Genomic DNA, 19,242 nt, shown 5'->3' on the forward strand with positions numbered 1-19,242 from the left:
CTTAACGATGGCAGTCCCAGTCTATGTTAGGAACTTTAAAGTCCCCTACTATGACAACCCTATTGTTCCTGCAAGTGTCCCCAATCTCCCTGTATATTTGATTTGGTGTTGGATTGGGGTGTACAAAGTTTAAAATCTGTGTCTTCCAATCTAATACTCCATAACGACCTGATGAAGAAGCAGGGTCCAAAAGCTAGTGCGTCCAAATAAACCTGTTGGACTATAACTTGGTGTTGTGTGATTTTTAACCCTGTATATTTGTTCCACTAGTTCCCCTTGATTATTTGGGGGCCGATAATACAACCCCAATAATGTCACCATCCCCTTCTTATTTTTTAGCTCCACCCACAAAGCCTCACTGGAATATTCTTCAGTTTTTTCATCTCTGATTACTGCTGTGATATTCACCTTAATCAAAATGCAACTTCCCCCTCCCTTCTTTCCACCACCTCTGTCCCACCTAAAGCACCTGTCCCCTGGTACATTAAGTTGCCTATCCTCTCCCTCCCTTAGCCATGTTTCTGTAATGGCTATAATATCCCAGTCCCACATAATTATCCATGCCAAGTGTTCATCAGCCTCACCTGTCAGCCATCTTGCACTGAAATATAAGTAGTTTAATCCAACAGGCATTCCTTGCTCCCTGTCGTGTTCTGGCCTGACCTGTCTCTTCACTTCATTATTTCTGATTACTGTCTCTCCTTCCAGTCTCACACTTGCCTCCCTGCTGTTGAGGATCCCCACCACCACCACCAATCCAGTTTAAACCCTTCCTTGTAGCACTAGCACAGCTGGCTGCCAAGATATTGGTCCCCCTCCAGTTCAGAGATTAATGAGGCATTGCCTGTGTTTGGATATATGCATACTGAACCCATAATTACATCTATGGAATATACATGATTGGAGTAATATGGATGCACTTTGATTTGGGGACTAACTGTGAAAACTTGGACCACTCTCAGTGGGGAGGTCCAGATGAGGTGCCTGATCAGGGACTGTCTGACCTGTTTGACATTTATTTTAAAAGAGTAGAGGTTCAGAGGATGGAAAGCGCCTGCCATAATGTCCCAACCCTAACCAAGGACCAGTAGGATAACATAACAGCAACTGTTCCATGCAAACTGCTGCTGAAGTACTGTACGTATTGCACCTTGCTTGTGTTTTCTGCTTAAATAGAAATCATAACTGTTATCAATATGGGAACAAGCTTCAAAGAGGCTGTAAGAAAATTAAATAAGTTAGAAAAATGTAAGAAATTAACACCTTGATGTTATGATCCTATCATGGAAATACTAAAAGCCTTCATGTGAAATTCCTTCATTTGCTGATTTGCATGAAAAATTCCATTAAAATGGAAGAGGAAAGAATTTGATTCTATGTCTTAAAGATTATTGTACAGTGTCCTGAAGTGTAATAAATCCTGAGATTGATACCTACTTGTAATACACTTTTCTTGGTCAGATTTCAAGGTGGAATTTTAAATCTCCCCAAAGGGTTACACGTCCTACAGTATCTATTCAAATCAGTGACATCTATTGGTCCCAAATAAAATTCTAGGTGATACTCGAAAAACAAGGTCCTCTCTGAAATATATCCAGTAAGTTTATTTTAACTGTACAACAAGTTACACACTAAAGAGAATACAACATAAATTTGTGCATATACACTTTACAGAAACATATTCTAGCAAACGGCACTAGTGCACAGAACTAAATCTTGCCCTGGTGACAGCTGTTACCAATTGTTCTGCAGTAACAAATTGCGTTGAAAAACCTGCAGTAGCAAATAGCACATGGATCACAGCAAGGTAGTGCATGACCGAAACAGGACTCCAATTGCCGGACACATCTCCTGGGTGAACGTTCTGCTCTGTCCTTCTCCACAGCACTGGATATTGCCTGCAAGATTAAATACAAAGATTAGGAAAGCACAGCTGCATACCAATTTTTTACGTTGCAATACTGAAGCAACTGATTACATTTAACAGTTCAACACATGCAATATACAGCCCATAGACCGCAACAGGTCTGGTAGCATCTGTGGAGAGAGGAACAGGGTTAACATTTCTAGTCCAGTTTGACTCTTCTTCAGAATTCGGACAGGATCTCTTGTATTTACGAAGGCAGGCAGAAAAATCCTCGGTTTAAGAAAGCACCTCCAACAATGCAGCACTCCCTCATTCCTGCACTGGAGTGTTAAACCTTGATTTTAGGCTCAATCCTGAAATGGGATTGAACCAATATCATTATGATTCGCTGGTTAGCATAACAGAAGAATTTCTTGACACCTCCTTCTTACTCTCTTGGAATTATGAAAAGTCTAAACTTATCTCTAATAATTTTTGAACTACCATACTATACGGTAGTAAGTCATATATTCTGCTTGATATATGAAAATTACAGTTACCTCAGGATCCAGCATGATTTTGTTTGATATATCATCCTCCTTAACCATGTCCATTGCTTTGTTGAGTACAGGTCTGACCAGTGAACCTGGTGATAGAATCATTTGTAAAACTGTTAACACAAGGCGAGGTAATGAAACATTCAACTTTGATTTGCTAAGTTAGAAAGACTCTTACTAACAATGATGACTCTTACAAATCCTTTTTTTTCTTTAGCTGAACAGATATAATATAAAATAACAAGAGCTAGATCACAGAAGAGCACTTTGGATCATTATCTTCCCAACAGAATATTAGGGGGAGTGATTAAGAAGAATAATTGGGAAAGCATAAATCCAAACTGAGAGAGAGCCAGAGAAAAATCATAGAATCAAAAAAACTTTACAAAATCAGAAAAAAAGAGAGAGGGGAAGAGACAAATATCCAACTGAGAGTAAAAACATAGGTGATCCACCAACTGTTAAATTACGGGCTGGTTATCAGTTCATATTATGAAGTTAATACTGTTCAAAGTAATACAGACTTAATGTTGAAAACAGATTGTAAAGTTAGAGATCCAAGCATATTATATATTGCAACTGTCTCCCCACCTGCAAGCCATGAGGAGGTCTGTGAAATTACAAATACACAGGGCTTTATGTTCATTTTCTCCTGTTTAAAAACCATGCTTCATATCACCGAAAGTCAATACTTGGGCCACCTTCCAGTCCCCCACTGGAGCCAGGAATACAATCACTATTCTGGGTTCCTTATATTACAGGTAATTCCACTATGACAGCTCAGTTGTGGTCTAACTGCTAGATATTTACTCACTTGAACAATCTACCTCAAAGTCAACCCGAGTCAGTGGAGCATTAAGACATATTATTAAAACACACCTGAGGCAGACAGTAGGGTCTTGATCCTGCTCAAAACAGCGAGGTCAGTGTGGGGGACCACATCCTGCACTGAGCTGGAATCCTGTGCATGTTCTACTATTCTGCTGGGAACAGAGGCGAGAACGATCTGAACCATCTGAAGAATCCAGTAGCACAGTAACAGTGCTTTAAACATGATCCTAAGAAGTAAACACATAACAGTTAACTGGAAGAAGCATTCAATTTCTGGCCATAAGTCTGCTTGCATTTATTAACAATGCACTCTTCATAAAGATGATTGGTCTTTTCATAAGTATATAAGCACTTACTAAGATTTGATCTAAGGGAGTAACTCACATTAACAATGTTTAGTTAGCAAAAAACCCTGTCAGAAATGAAAACAAACTTTTGGTCCAACCACTAGTTGATGTACAGTGCTTCTGGCTTGGAAAACAGTGCAGAGAGCCTAGGTTTTATATCCTTTGATGTACTTTAGCGTCACAAATGACGCTGGCGGTAATGAAGGCGGAGAAGTATTTATAACCACCTCACTTAAGGTTTCTTTAACAATCAATAATAGACTATTCATGGCAGCCTTGACTCAGTGCTGGTCTTGGAGGCAAAATGCTGCGCATTCAAGCACCACTTCAGAGACTAGAGCACAACATCCGGATTGACAGTCAGTCCACTTCTGAGGGAATGCTATACAATAGGAAGCATCATCTTTCCCATAAGACATTAAAACAAATCTCCAGCTGTGGCCTGATGAGCTGTAAGAGCAGCATTATTTAACAAGCATGACATTACTTGAAAAGCATCCTCTGTCATTCGGTGTAATATTTATCCTTCTACCAACTAAAACAGCTTATACCGTAATTCATTTTAATCTCAAAAAGACTGAGATTGTGCATTTTGGGAGGAAAAATCGATCATTTATTGTTGAAATATATAGTTTGACAATTTGTTTGCCTTGTTAATCTTTACTAAACAACCAAAAGGTCTATCAGCACTTCTGAAGAAAGATTTGTCACACTACTAGCATGTACCTTTGGGCCAGAAACCCCAGGTTGAAATTCCACAGAGACTTGTTGGCCAGAGTTTATGGCCTGTTTCAAGGGGTTGATAATCAGCCAGAATATCCTATCACCACTTCCCCAAAAGGACAAAAATGTATCTGATTAGATACAGTACATATGGATCTTTTTCAACTTCATCCTAAGGTATTTTGAAACTATTCGGGGATAACCTGTGACATCCATTTGGCTTATTATTTCAACTCAGTTCAGTGAATGTTGTTTCATATTAATTGTATCTTATCTTTGATGCCATAACAGTAAGTTAATTGATAGGTCTATCACAATGGTTTAGGGACTTTTTGCTGAGAAATACATATTGTTTTGAAGAAATTATAATTTTGGCATAAAATAATGAACACTGGATTTGGAATTGACCTTTTTCTACTTTAATTAATGTGCATCCATTTGTAAAAGAGGCTTTTTGACTTAAAAATGTGGATTTAGGAGCAAGCAGCTGGTTAAAAAGTTTGAAATTGACAAGCATCAGCAAATAGCAGCAATGCATCAATGTCAATCCAATACATTAAGTGCATTTGGATGCATACAAGTAACTCCTCCAAGTGAGATGGGTTGCCAAATAAATGTGTTAGAACATAATTAGCAGCCATTTTAACTGCATTTTTGGAATTTGACTCTGTGTAGACAGGTTAGCCAGGTTTCCTGGAAATCGTCAGTAAAAATAAGGCAAGAGGAGATTGAGGCATCTGAGCATATAATAGGTAGAGAATTTGCTCAGTACTATTATCAGTTGATTTGCTTAACTGAAAGGCTTTGGCTTCCCATAATCCTCCATTCCGAGAAACTGAGTCCATTCTTCTCCATGACAACTATCTGAGGTTGAACCAATTGTTTGCAGCTTGGTGTACACTTGACTCTTGAAATGAATTCCCAACCACATAATGCATAATTACTAATTGCCACCTCTGTAAAATAATTATGCTTTACCCCCCACCTCAACTCATCTCTTGCTGAAACCATCACGCACACCTTTGCTAATCTTAACAATACCAACACTGGCATCCCACATTCTACTCTCTGTAAACATGAGTCAAATCTCTGTTGATCTGTTCCTAATTGTGCCAAGTTAATTTACTCACCATCTCTATACCAACTGACTTACACTGGCTCACAGTCTAGCAAACTTAAAATTTAAAATTCTCTGGCTTGATTTCAAGACCTTCCATGGCCTTGGCCTTCCCTATTTGTGATACCCTTTAGCGCCATTGATGCAGCTAGAGATGTCCTTTTTTGATTCTGGCCTCTTGCACATCCCTAACTATAATGGCTTCACTAGTAGTAGCCATGCCTTCAGTTGCCAAGGCCCAAAGCTTTGGCTTTTTTTTTTGCATAAAATCCACCTCTTTGATGAATCTTTTAGCCAGCTACCCTAAATGGGTAGTTGGAATGTGGCTTGCTGTTCACTTTTGTTTTGTAACACTTTATGAAGTGTTACAAGATATTTCATTATATAAAATGTGCTATGTAAATAGAATTTGTTGTTGTCTTGTGCAGAGATTTAAATTGAATCCCTCTGGTCAGATAATGAGAGTTCTACATGCCCACTGAAAGATTGCTGTTTAAACAAAATCCCCTTTTGCTCTATATTACTCTCATGGATACGGGTAATGCTTCTTCACTACTGTTACACAGTTGACATTGCAAAAAAACAGCAATTACCTGTACTGCTTTACCAGAGAGAACTAATGGCAATATAAGTGCACCTGATTGAAGTCAAAGACTAATAGGTTTTTGAAAAGTCAGTAAATGAAAAGTTGAAAAGTTCACTGTTTTCTGAACAAAATAGCTTGACCAAACCATCTAAATTGAAAATGATCAAAAATCCATTTAGAACAGAAAAAGGAATTTGTTTTCTCCAACATGCGACTGAAGTAGTTATTACAAATCAACATGGATATTTAAATGGTTGTTTATCACAAATATTCCTGTAAGGTACTTTGTTGCTGTTAGAAAAAGTCATTTTGAAAGCCATTAAGCAAAATGTTGAGGGTCTGATCCTATGATAATGTATATCTTGCCTGTTTCTATTTATTTCTCTGTCACATACCATATACACAGCATGCTTTGTGTCAGGAATAATGGCAGCATCCTTGCTATAACATTTATTTTCCAGACCATTTCAGTCAGTTCCAACATTCAACTTTTGGTTACTACTGTCATATGGTTGATTTAAAATTCAAAATGGGCAAATATTAAACAGGATTTTAAAACATTTATATGTCTAGCATTGCCATTAGTGGGGGATTTTGTGGTATCTTATCAAACTCGCCTCATTAACCACTTGCCACATCCAACATCCACCTGATCTTACATGCATAGTTCCTAGAACACATCTCCAATCAAGTATATATCCCAGAATTCACTGGCAGCCCTTGCACCGGCACCATCTTTAAAAGTCCATTGTGCACCCAGACAAGCAACTTCACTCTAAGCTGGTCTGCATGGCTCCTTACACTTGGCCCAGGTGTGACAAGTTGGTGCCCAACTTTGCGGCAGGGTCTGGAGATCTGGACACCAAATTGGAATTCCTCTTTCCTGAGGACCAAGAGTTGAAGCCAAAACACTAGACTATGGCAGCCAAGTGTGAGGTTGCTGCCCAAGTTAAAGCAGACTCAGCCATCTGACCTTCTTCATTCCAGCAGCATAAGATCCACCATCCTCTTTCCATTACCTCATCCTCTATGTTTACTACTGTACACACCTCCCACCAAGGCTAATATTCTACCATTCTCACCCACCCCAATCCCTGACATTACTGCATGCACTCTGCGCTCTCTACTTACTCACTCAGGACACATCCCCACCTGCACCAACAGTAATAGTTGTGCCATCCACTTTCATCTCCTGTAGTATGAGCCTATGAGGAAAACAGTTCTAGTAGGGCAGAAAGAGTCAAGACAAATGGTGGGCTCACGATCTTTCAGTTTGTGATCCCTTATGAGGAGAGGAACCTGACTCCAACCTGCCTGAGTAGCACCTTGTCTGGAAGCCACCCTTGACTTACTGAGCCAGGACCTCCAGAGCAAAGGCTAACCATTTACTTGATTGAGGACTGCTGAAAACTATGATATCTTCCCGGCTTCATGCATAAAACGACAAGGCATGACAGCAGTAACTTGAGTCTAGTACATCTGGCTAAGGGACCAAAGGCCAAAGGGCAAAGCAATGCTTTAGCATGAATGCTGTGAGACTCCAGACAGGCTCAGAGTGAGTTAGCACTATGACAGTGAGTTAAAGAGCATAGAGATTTATAGCTGTGTGCTTTCCTGACAGATGAGTGATATTTAGTTGACCATTTTCCTGATTATGAAAGAATTCAACAGTGTGGCAATCAGCATTAAACACATTGGTTTTGCTGGTTGAAAATCCTCCACATCTTCCACTTTGGAGAACTTTCTCTAGTCCTGTTGGGACAACAAGACCACAATAGATATTAAGGCAGTACAAGTGAAGACATATTTACAAAAAGTAAACAAGGTAAAAACAATGACTGCAGATGTTGGAAACCAGAGTCTAGATTAGAGTGGTGCTGGGAAAGCACAGCAGATCAGGTAGCATCCGAGGAACAGTAAAATCAATGTTTCGGGCAAAAGCCTTTCATCAGGAATACAGGCAGAGATCCTGAAGGGTGGAGAGATAAATGAGAGGAGGGTGGGGGTGGGGAGAAAGTAGCATAGAGTACAATAGGTGAGTGGGGAAGGGGATGAAGGTGATAGGTTCGGTGGGGGGGAGTGGATAGGTGGAAAAGAAGATAGGCAGGTAGGACAAGTCATGGGGACAGTGCTGAGCTGGAAGTTTGGAACTGGGGTGAGGTGGGGCAAGGGGAAATGAGGAAACTGTTGAAGTCCACATTGATACCCTGGGGTTGAAGTGTTCCGAGGTGGAAGATGGGGCGTTCTTCCTCCAGGCGTCTGGTGGTGAGGGAGCGGCGGTGAAGGAGGCCCAGGACCTCCATGTCCTCGACAGAGTGGGAGGGGGAGTTGAAATGTTGGGCCACAGGGCGGTGTGGTTGATTGGTGCGGGTGTCCCAGAGATGTTCCCTAGAGTGCTCTGCTAGGAGGCTTCCAGTCTCTCCAATGTAGAGGAGACCACATTGGGAGAAATGGATACAATAAATGATATTGGTGGATGTGCAGGTAAAACTTTGATGGATGTGCAAGGCTTCTTTAGGGCCTTGGATGAAGGTGAGGGAGGAGGTGTGGGCGCAGGTTTTGCAATTCCTGCGGTGGCAGGGGGAGATGCCAGGATGGGAGGGTGGGTTGTAGGGGGGCGTGGACCTGACCAGGTAGTCATGGAGGGAACAGTCTTTGTGGAAGGCAGAAAGGGGTGGGGAGGGGAATATATCCCTGGTGGTGAGGTCTTTTTGGAGTTGGCAGAAATGTCGGCGGATAATTTGGTTTATGTGAAGGTTGGCAGGGTGGAACACCAGGGCTGTTCTGTCCTTGTTACGGTTGGAGGGGTGGGGTCTGAGGGCGGAGGTGCAGGATGTGGACGAGATGTGTTGGAGGGCATCTTTAACCATGTGGGAAGGGAAATTGCGGTCTCTAAAGAAGGAGGCCACCTGGTGTGTTCTGTGGTGGAACTGGTCCTCCTGGGAGCAGATCCAGCGGAAGTGGAGGAATTGGGAATACGGGATGGCATTTTTGCAAGAGGTAGGGTGGGAAGAGGTAGCTGTGGGAGTCGGTGGGTTTGTAAAAAATGTCGGTGTCAAGTCGGCCGTCATTAATGGAGATGGAGAGGTCCAGGAAGGGGAGGGAGGTGTCAGAGATGGTCCAGGTAAATTTAAGATCAGGGTGGAATGTGTTGGTGAAGTTGATGAATTGCTCAACCTCCTCGCGGGAGCACAAGGTGACACCAATGCAATCATCAATGTAGCGGAGGAAGAGGTAGGGAGTGGTGCCAGTGTAATTACGGAAGATGGACTGTTATACGTAGCCAACAAAGAGACAGGCAAAGCTGGGGCCCATACGGGTGCCCATGGCTACCCCTTTGGTCTGGAGGAAGTGGGAGGATTCGAAGGAGAAATTGTTAAGGGTGAGGACCAGTTCGGTCAAACGAATGAGAGAGTCGGTGGAAGGGTACTGGTGGGGACATCGGGAGAGGGAGAAACGGAGGGCTTGGAGACCCTGGTCATGGCGGATGGAGGTGTAGAGGGATTGGATATCCATGGTGAAGATGAGGGGTTGGGGTCCGGGGAAACGGAAGTCTTGGAGGAGGTGGAGGGCGTGGGTGGTGTCTTGAACGTATGTGGGGAGTTCCTGGATTAGGGACTATTTACAAAAGTGTTTACTCTGTACAAAGACTGAACAGCCATGTCATCAACATGCAGTTAGAAAGCTTTTTTCTCTTCCTCTCCCTCCTATTACGTCTAGGCGCAGGCCCAACTCCCAGAGCTGGCATGCAAGATGACTGCTGACAGCTACATCCTAGTGACATTGAAGGCTTTGGTGATTGTTCCCTGGGGGATTTGGAGAGCCCAGACCAGCTGGGAATCCCCTGTACAGCTGCAGGCTTACCTTTCTAGGACTTATACTCTTAATTCTAAGGTCCTAGGGAGTGCTGTTGAACAAAGAGACCTTGGAGTGCAGGTTCATAGCTCCTTGAAAGTTGAGTTGCTGGTAGATGGGATAGTGAAGAAGGCATTTGGTATGCTTTCTTTTATTGGTCAGAGTATTGAGTACAGGAGTTGGGAGGTCATGTTGCGCCGGTGCAGAGCATTGGTTGGGCCGCTTTTGGGGTGTTGCATGCGATTCTGGTCTCCTTCCTATTGGACGGATGTTGTGAGACTTGGGGGGGGGGGGGTGTTCAGAGGGGATTTGGAGGATTTGAGCTATGGGGAGAGGCTGGACAGACTGGGGCTGTTTTCCCTGGAGTATCGGGAGCTGGGGGATGACCTAATAGGGGTTTGCGGGGTTGTGGGGGGCGTGGGGGGGGGGAGGTGGGGGTGGACAGGGTCTTTCCTGGGGGTTGGGGAGTCCAGAACTGGAGGACATGGGTTTGGGGTGAGAGGGGAAAGATATAGGGGAGACCTGGGGGGCAACTTTTTCACACGGAGGTGGTGCGTGTGTGGGATGAGCTGCCAGGGGAGGTGGTGGAGGCTGGTGCAATTGCAGCATTTAAAAGGCATTTGGATGGATATATGAATAGGAAGGGTTTGGAGGGATATGGGCCAGGTGTTGGCAGGAGGAACTGGATTGGGTTGGGATATCTGGTTGGCATGGACAGGTTGGACCGAAGGGCCTGTTTCCATGCTGTACATCTCTATGACTCTATGAACTGCTGGAGGTAATGGGGTAATTGGTGTGGGAGAGGTGAAGGTGCAGGCCTCCTGAGTTGAAGCTACTGGGATCCTGTCTGTTTTTCCTTCTCCCTCTGGGTGTATACAGGCACCAATCAGTCTCCTTAAGAAGAACGGATACCAAGGGAGTGAAGTGGATTTGTCTCAACCCCCTTCACTTACCATTAATGCTGAGCACCCTTGGCTAGAGCAATGAAGTGTGGGTCTGAGCACATATCTGGCAAGCACCTGGGTCTCCAAGGTAGCTACTACCCTTTCCATGGAGGTAGCCAAGCATATATATGCCAGAGTCACTACACCAGTGGGACTGAGGACAGACTCCTCCATCTCATATTCCAACCTACAGATAGGCACTCAGATGTGAGATTGGGAGGATGGCATTGGTGTGAGTCCTCGAGCTACATTGTGCCTTAACATTTGGAGGATATGAGGCTTTGTGAGATGCCTGTGTAGTGGCAGTGGTACATTGAGTGATGACCCTGTAAGTGTGATGTAGCAGAGAAAAGATGGTTCCACTTACCCTTGCAGAGCACAGGAGTTTATTGGCAATTCTCCTGTATTGCTTTCTAGTCCTTTGCAGGCGACTAGTGGCATTGTGGTTTCAATCCAGTTTGATGGGTCTATGTGATGGCCTCCTGGCACAGTTACCCAGGAAGAGGATCTCTCCTCTGTCTGTGGCCCTGGCCAACAGCGCACTGTGGCAGAGACTGCAATTTACCTGATATCTATCTGCAAGCTGCAGCCTTTTCTCACATTTCATTTTAATTAATACTGTTCTTAAAAAAGCTAGAGTAATCCTATGTATAAACACTGCAATATACAGTAATTGAGATTTATAGTTTAAAATTCCATAAAGCTTCCTTAAAAATAGAAAGCTACCTTAGTTCAGTTACCAGAAATCGATCACTCAAATGGATTATTGGATAAATTAACATCAAATGTTTAGAGTTAAGCAAAATACAGAGCATAAAAATAGACCATTCAGCCTGTTTGGTTATAACTGTGCACAGTGATTGGTGTTACAGCCATCTTTGAGTAGCTTTGTGGAATTAAAATAATGACCACTAATTATCATCTTTTGTTTCTGACTAATGCTGCAAGTTAACAAAAACATCCTCCCATCCTATTGCGTTGACAGAGCCCTCAACTCTGTCTGACCTATCTCCTGGACTTTTGCCCTTACGCCTTGCCCTTCCTGCCAGAATAACAATAGAACAACTTCCTGTCTTCAGTTTCCACCCCACCAGTTCAAAGGATCATGCTCGACTGTTTCTGCCACCTCCAGCAGGATATAACAATCAAATTCTTCTTCCCCTCCCCTCCACTGTAAGTATTCAGCAGGGATTGTTCCCTCTGTGACACCCACAGGAAAGACACGTGCCATTCACCTTATCCATACCCCTCATGATTTTACAAATCTCTTTAAGGTCACCTCTCAGCATCCTATGCTCCAGTGAATGAAATCCCAGCCTATCATGGGGATCCCTGGCCTGTGACCAACAAAAACTAACAAAAGATCATTCAGGAAGGCACTGAGCACGTTTGGAACATACAATGGTAAAGTTGAGGCAAAAACAAAGTGCACAAACCTTCAAACACCTCACCTATCAGATTCTATAAGCACTAGCTGCCCTGCTAGTCACGGCATCTGAAGATCATGCATTGGACTTATCAGTCATTTCAGAATCCATCAAACTAAATTGGAAGCATTTCATCCTCGATCCCAAGGAACTGTCTGAGAAAAGGAGACTGAATCTGAATCAGCACCTTCAAAATGTTTTAAGCACAGTCTAGTTAGAGTTAAATGCATGAACACTGTTTTGATGAATCCTTAAAGTAAAGGGAAAACCTTTCCAGAAATTCAGCTGCAGAATATTTTGTGCATGTACCATTGTATTATAGATGTTTGGTTTGGCAACATCAAATCAGTTGTTTGAGTAATACATTTCCTGACATTTTGTATAATTAAGCCTTAATGTACATTGTACAGAGTTTTTAAAGGAACAAATGGCCTTGACCTTCTTGTCAAATTAACTGGATGGGAAACAATAATTCATAAATATAACAAAATACTTAAGAATGAATGGCAATTTCCTACTTTTATTTATTGTGAAAGGTAAACATGTTATCATTATTAAACTAATATTAGTACGTCATAGTTGCTGACTTTCTCAGGGAATGAAAGAAATCACATCGGATTGGAGACGAATGATAAAGAGTTCATTTCCCCGACTAGTCAAATTTTTTATTGAGGATGTAAAATTAAAGAAACCAAAGTCATTCAATAAAGAAAACTGCATATTATTTGGATGTCTGTTGAAACAGGTTGGTTCAGTCCATGTTTATTGTAGTCCATGCTCACTAGAACTAAGAGATTGTTTAATAAAGGAAGTGAAATTCATTCGCACTCAAATATGGTCAGATTTATACATCTTACAAATATATTTTCTTTTAGGAATCATGTTGAATGTAAGTTGTTCAGGTGAGAACATTTAATATTTTGGAGCAATATTATCAGCATCAAGGAGACATGAAATATAGAATCATGAATTATGAGGGCACTTGGTCAATCATATCTGTGCTGGCTCTTCAATAGAGCTAATTCAATTAATCCAGCTCTGTGCTCTTTTCCCAAAACTCAGCATTTTTTACATGTCAAGTACATATCCAAATCTCCTTTGAAATAATTTTTGAATTTGCTTAGACTGCCCTTTTGAACAGTACAGTGCAGATATGTTCAATACGTCCACTATTTCTTCAATTTCATTGAAAATGTCACCGTTAGCAATTTCCAATGGCTCAGCTTATTCTTGACCACTTTTTTCTCTAAAATAATAGCAAAACATTCTTTCTATATCACATTTTTGTTGATTTCGCGATATGCTTTGTCCAGCTTTACTTTTCTTTGCATTCTTATGTATAACACAAAGTAGACTTAGAATAAGATTCCCTCAGTTCCTGAGACATTCAAGCCCAGGTATCAACAGATAAAAGGCGAAGAACACCGACAGATTAAGTACCTTAGTGCATGAGATGCCTTCAATGTAAGGGTAAGTTCATGCACCTTGGATGTAAAAATCAAAATGAAGCATTATTTTAGTGGTAGGTCAGCCAAAAGTGTTTGAGAGCCAAGATGATTAGGAAACAACTCATTACTTCAAAAAACATTACATCAAAACAAGGAAGTATTACTAAAATAATGTACATTTTAGGAAGGATGTGAAACCATTAGAGAGTGTAGAAAAGATTTACCAGAATGTCTCCATGTATAAGGGTTACAATGTAAGACTGGAGACAATGGGGCTCCAGATTGAGAGGAGTTTTGATAAAGGTGTTGCAAATCATGAGGGGCATAGACAAAGAACATAGAGATAAACTATTCCGTTGATGGAAAAATAAAAAAACAAGAAGACATGGATTGCAGATGAGGTAGGTTCACACAGTGTTTTCAAAAGAAGAGTTTGACAATTATCTGAAGAGAAAATAGTTGCAGGGCAATGGAGAAAGGCAAGAAGTTGAGATGAGCTAAGATGTTCTTGCAGGGATCCCAAAAGGATGCCGCTTCTGTGCTTTAATCCTTCTTTGATTCTATGCCTCAGTTCTCGGTATATAAAAAAGGGACATATCTCTCCACAGAGAAATTGTGTATCCCATGCTAGTTATACAAAATCACTCATTAGGTGAACATACATAACATTGATAAGATAAAATACCATAGTTAAATTTGTCAAACAGTTAAATAGAAAAGAAGATGTTAACAACAATGAATTTACCTGACTAATGCCACAAGGGATTTGCTTTGAGTGAGCCTTGTTCTACTCTGAGGGAACATTTAACTCCTGACTTTGAGGTCCTTGTTTATGCATTCAAACATACCTATTGCATTCCTAGCTACCTTACCCCCAGCCCAGCCCCCTCCCATTTATGTCTCAGCCCCTTTGCCGGCCACCACCCTCCGCAAACAAACAACATTCCTGATGAAGAGCTTATGCTCAAAACACTGACTCTCCTGCTCCTCGGATGCTGCCTGATCTGCTGTGCTTTTCCAGCGCCACACACTTTCACCCTTATGCATTCAAATATCCCATTGAACAGATGCTCCAGCACAAATGATTTTTCTTGTTTCCCTGGCAATCATCTATTCTATTACTTAATCTGAGATACCATAGTCAGTACCTAACTTCCAAGTCCTTCTTAAAACTAGAAAACTGAAGAGTTCCTTGTTTCCTTGGAACATTACAAGGACATACCTGCCTAAATAAGGTTTCAATCTTTAGCTGTCTGTTTTAAATGCAATGTTATAATAAACCCTTACAAAAATGAAAGAATTATTCTTTAAAATGCCTTTCTTCAATATTGAAAGCTTGCGAAAACATTTTGCTTACAAATGAGGCGAGAATTGAGATGAATTTCTATAAATGCTGAGGATACCCAGTGACCAAAAATTGAAGATTCTATCCATAAAGGTGATAGTGTTGTTAAAGTTTATTGTATTTCTGACACTTATTGATTTGCTTTGGATTGTCAGCACATTCTAGTTTCAAGTTCATTTGTTTGATGCAAGGATTAAAAGTAATTGGAGGATTAATTATATTGCCCACAGTATTTTTCTTGCAAGCATTAAAATGCAGTGTCATTGTATTAAAAACAAAGGTGTGCTGCTTGATAATTTGCCAGAACAAAAAAAACCCAATCTTCATCTGGTTGTTGCAAAACAAACTGTTGTGGCAGCTGGAAATATAAAGTAAAAACAGAAAATGATGCATAAGCATGCAACAGCTTCAACAACCTTTTCTCCTGACAGGAGATGACTGATTGTTTCACTATGTGTCTCTCTAAACAGGTGAAGCCAGACCTGCTGAGGATGTCCAGCATTCTCAATGTCTATGCTATATATTAGATACTAGTTAATCTGTAGGTGTTAAATAAATATGAGTATTTGGATGGAGAAGGAATGAAAATCACAATTCATCATTGAAATTAAGAACATACTAATATAAGAATGGATAAATGTGCAGAAAATTGCTTTGTTAAACTCATGTACAGCCACTCAGTTCTCTTTTAGTCATCCATTTTGAGTTGTCTTTTCTTTTCCAGCTCTGTGCTGATCTAACCCTGTGTCATAATTGGTTTTAAAGGGTTGAAGTGGCTTGATTCATCCTTTCTTAGTGTTTCTTAGTCTCTTTGTTGGGGTATTTGTGTTGAGTTGCAGCCTGACAGCATATGTCACAGCAGCCTATTGAGATAAACCAGATGGGAAGTGGTAAACTTGGCACCCAGCAGCTCTTTAAAAATGAGGAACTTAGAGGATGCTTTGGCAAGAGAGTGTTATATGTAATATAATAGAAGAAATGAATCCAGGGTACAGGAGAAAAGGTGCTCTCATGATCACTGAATTATCACAATATGAGCTGGTCTGCAGCAAAGTGCAGAGATTAAAATCAGACATATGGCTAAGTAATCATCTAAAATCAAGGAATGAAGTTGGAGTGAGGGATCCAGATATTTTTGTGTGGATTTGGGAGGTGGAAGGAAAAGGAAACTTTGATAAATCCAAAGATAGAGGCTAACGAAGGATTAGTAAATGGGTACTTTTTCTGTCAGAGGATGGATTGAGAGCTGCGAGTAAAATTAACACTGAAGGAATGGAATCTGCTCTAACAAAAACATTAAACATTGAAATTGATTTATCAGGAAGAATAATTAAAGATCAGATTAGCTTTATTTTACATCCTCAGTTTGACATTGATCTGTCACCCATGCTGGAATCATACACCGACAACATACTGACTGTATGGGAGAAAATGTAATTCCAGTTCCATCAATTATTTATACTGTTTCTGCTATTTAATTCTTTCCCGTTCTCCAACTCAGCACTTTACGTGCAAGGAGGCCATTTGATCAGCCATAACCAGTTTGGCGCACTGACCTCTACACTGCTGAAGCCAGGCGCCAACTTGAAGACTAGGCAAAAGTAAGGACTGCAGATGCTGGAAACCAGATTCTGGGTTAGAGTGGTGCTGGAAAGGCACAGCAGATCAGGCAGCATCCGGAGGACCTAGAAAATCAACATTTCGGGCAAAAGCCCTTCATCAGGAATGGAGGCAGGGAGCCTCCAGAGTGAAGAGATAAATGGGAGGGGGATGGGGCCGGGGAGAAAGTAGCAAAGAGTATAATAGGTGGATGGGGGTGGGGATGAAGGTGATATGTCAGAGAGGAGGGTGGAGCGGATACGTGGAAAGGAAGATAGGTAGGTAGGACAGGTCATGGGGACAGTGCTGAGCTGGACATTTGGAACTGGAGTAAGGTGGGGGGAGGGGAAATGAGGAAACTGGTGAAGTCCGCATTGATGCCCTAGGATTGAAGTGTTTCGAGGCGGAAGATGAGGCGTTCTTCCTCCAGGCGTCAGTTGGTGAGGGAGCAGCGGTGGAGAAGGCCCAGGACCTGCATGTCCTGAGCAGAGTGGGAGGGGGAGTTGAAATGTTGGGCCATGGGGAGGTGGGGTTGATTGGTGCGGGTGTCCCGGGGATGTTCCCTAAAGAGCTCTGTGAGAAGGCGTCCAGTCTCCCCAAAATAGAGGAGACCGCACCTGGAGCAACATTGGTGGATGTGCAGGTGAAACTTTGATGGATGTAGAAGGCTCCTTTGGGGCCTTGGATGGAGGTGAGGGAGGAGGTGTGGGCGCAGTTTTGCAATTCCTGCGGTGGCAGGAGAAGGTGCCAGGATGGGAGGGTGGATTGTTGGGGGTGTGGACCTGACCAGGTAGTCACAGAGGGAACGGTCTTTGCGGAAAGTGGAAAGGGGTGGGGAGGGAAATATATCTCTGGTGGTGGGGTCCGTTTGGAGGTGGTGGAAATGTCGGCAGATGATGTGGTTTATGCGAAGGTTGGTAGGGTGGAAGGTGAGCACCAGGAGGGTTCTGTCCTTGTTACAGTTGGAGGGTTTGGGTTTGAGGGTGGAGGTGCAGGATGTGGTTGAGATGTTTTAGGGGGCATCTTCAACCATGTGGGAAGGGAAATTGCGGTCTCTAAAGAAGAAGGCCATCTGGTGTGTTCTGTGGTGGAGCTGGTACTCCTGGGAGCAGATACGGTAGAGGCAGAGGAATTGGGAATACGGGATGGCATTTTTGCAGGAGGTAGGGTGGGAAGAGGCGCAATCCAGGTAGCTTTGGGAGTCGGTGGGTTTGTAAAAAATGTTAGCGTCAAGTTGGTCGTCAGTAATGGAGATGGAGAGGTCAAGGAAGGGGAGGGAGGTGTCAGAGATGGTCCAGATGAACGTAAGGTTGGGGTGGAATGGATGGAATTACATGGTGACAAAGTGAAAAAGTGACCTTTGATGATCTTCAGTCTGTACCTTGTTGCTTGGTTTCTGGCTGCCTCCTTCTTCCAACTCGTCATCCAGCAGAAGTTCAAAGCATTTGGTGACAGTATATGATGAATGATACACATCCATCCAAAATGACAGATAGCACACTGCAGAGTGAAGCTACAGGGCCATGTCGTGATGATTGTGTAAGGACCACATCCTGTTGAGTTTTATATCTGCTAAAGCATTATCTTAATGGATAAAGGTGCATTCTTGTATATTTTTATCCAAACAGGTTTCCTATTCATCAAAGGGAAAAAGAGGAATGCTGTAATATTGCACAGATGTTAGATGGTCACTGTATTAAGGGGGCTTAAGATATCAGATAACAGTATAAAAAGTTACTCTCTAAATTACTCTCTAATAGTTGGTTAGTCAATGAGTCAATCTGCATTCGTCAAACTATCAGTCAGTCAGTTATGTATGTAATGTAATAGTAATATAAGTAAGTATAGAATCTAAATCATATATCAGCCTGAGATTTCATTTTAGTTTAGTTAGTTGTCAATGAACTTCCAGATATCTGTCTCAATAAAAAAACAGATTCTCTGTGGTTCATGTTATGTAGGCTAACATAGAGAAAACTACAACACATCACCTCTTGATTTTGATGTGTCTTGGGAAATTTTCTGAATCTTCGATAGTGAAAACAGTCACAAAATATTTGTTCAACACTTATATCATTTCTTTATTTTCCATTATTAATTCCCTAGACTCATTCTCCAGAAGACCGACACCAGCTTCAGTTATTATCTGTTTTGAATACTTGTTGAAACTCTTACCATTTGTTTTTACATTCCAGCTAGCTTTCTCTCATAGTCAACTTACTCACTCTTTTTTCAGCCATTCATTCTTTTAACTGGTCTTTAAAATGCCCTATGATTTGCAGAATTGTATAGTGCATCTTTCAATTTGATACTCTCCGTAACTTCCTTATTTAACCACCTTTGATGTGGTTTTCAAAGAGTCTTTCTGAGTCACTGGGATAAATCTTTGCTGAGAGTTAGTAAATATCTCCTGAGAAGTTTGCTAGGACATGGAGTCATTGAGATGTACAGCACAGAAACAGACCTTTTGGTCTAACTTGTCCATGCCGACCAGATATCCTAACCTAATCTAGTCCCATTTGCCAGCATTTGGCCCACACCCCTCTAGACCCTTCCTAGTCATATACCCATCCAGATGCCTTTTATCTCAATTATCTTTCCTTTTAATATAGTTTTC

The 19,242-nt window shown here is 41.8% G+C and overlaps 1 protein-coding gene across 1 annotated transcript; it reads right to left on the reverse strand.

Moving 5' to 3' along the window:
* Window positions 1-1,600: 1,600 nt before the first annotated feature.
* On the reverse strand, window positions 1,601-3,699 carry agrp (agouti related neuropeptide). The gene is made up of 4 exons (XM_072595687.1): window positions 3,591-3,699; window positions 3,283-3,461; window positions 2,407-2,492; window positions 1,601-1,898 (listed from the first exon to the last, which is right to left on the reverse strand). The coding sequence occupies exons 2-4, from the start codon at window positions 3,455-3,457 to the stop codon at window positions 1,710-1,712; spliced, it is 450 nt and encodes a 149-aa protein (XP_072451788.1). The 5' UTR covers window positions 3,458-3,461; window positions 3,591-3,699; the 3' UTR covers window positions 1,601-1,709.
* Between the last annotated feature and the right edge of the window lie 15,543 nt (window positions 3,700-19,242).

Source organism: Chiloscyllium punctatum, chromosome 26, assembly GCF_047496795.1.
Source record: "Chiloscyllium punctatum isolate Juve2018m chromosome 26, sChiPun1.3, whole genome shotgun sequence".
NCBI lineage: Eukaryota > Metazoa > Chordata > Chondrichthyes > Orectolobiformes > Hemiscylliidae > Chiloscyllium > Chiloscyllium punctatum.

What these genes read in the sequence shown, in the direction of transcription:
- agrp (XM_072595687.1), bottom strand. Translation starts at nt 3,457, where the DNA reads ATGTTTAAAGCACTGTTACTGTGCTACTGGATTCTTCAGATGGTTCAG. An exon ending in GACCCTACTGTCTGCCTCAG is followed by an intron (nt 2,493 to 3,282) that starts GTGTGTTTTAAT and finishes TTCTATCACCAG; the next exon opens with GTTCACTGGTCAGACCTGTA. An exon ending in AAATCATGCTGGATCCTGAG is followed by an intron (nt 1,899 to 2,406) that starts GTAACTGTAATT and finishes TTAATCTTGCAG; the next exon opens with GCAATATCCAGTGCTGTGGA.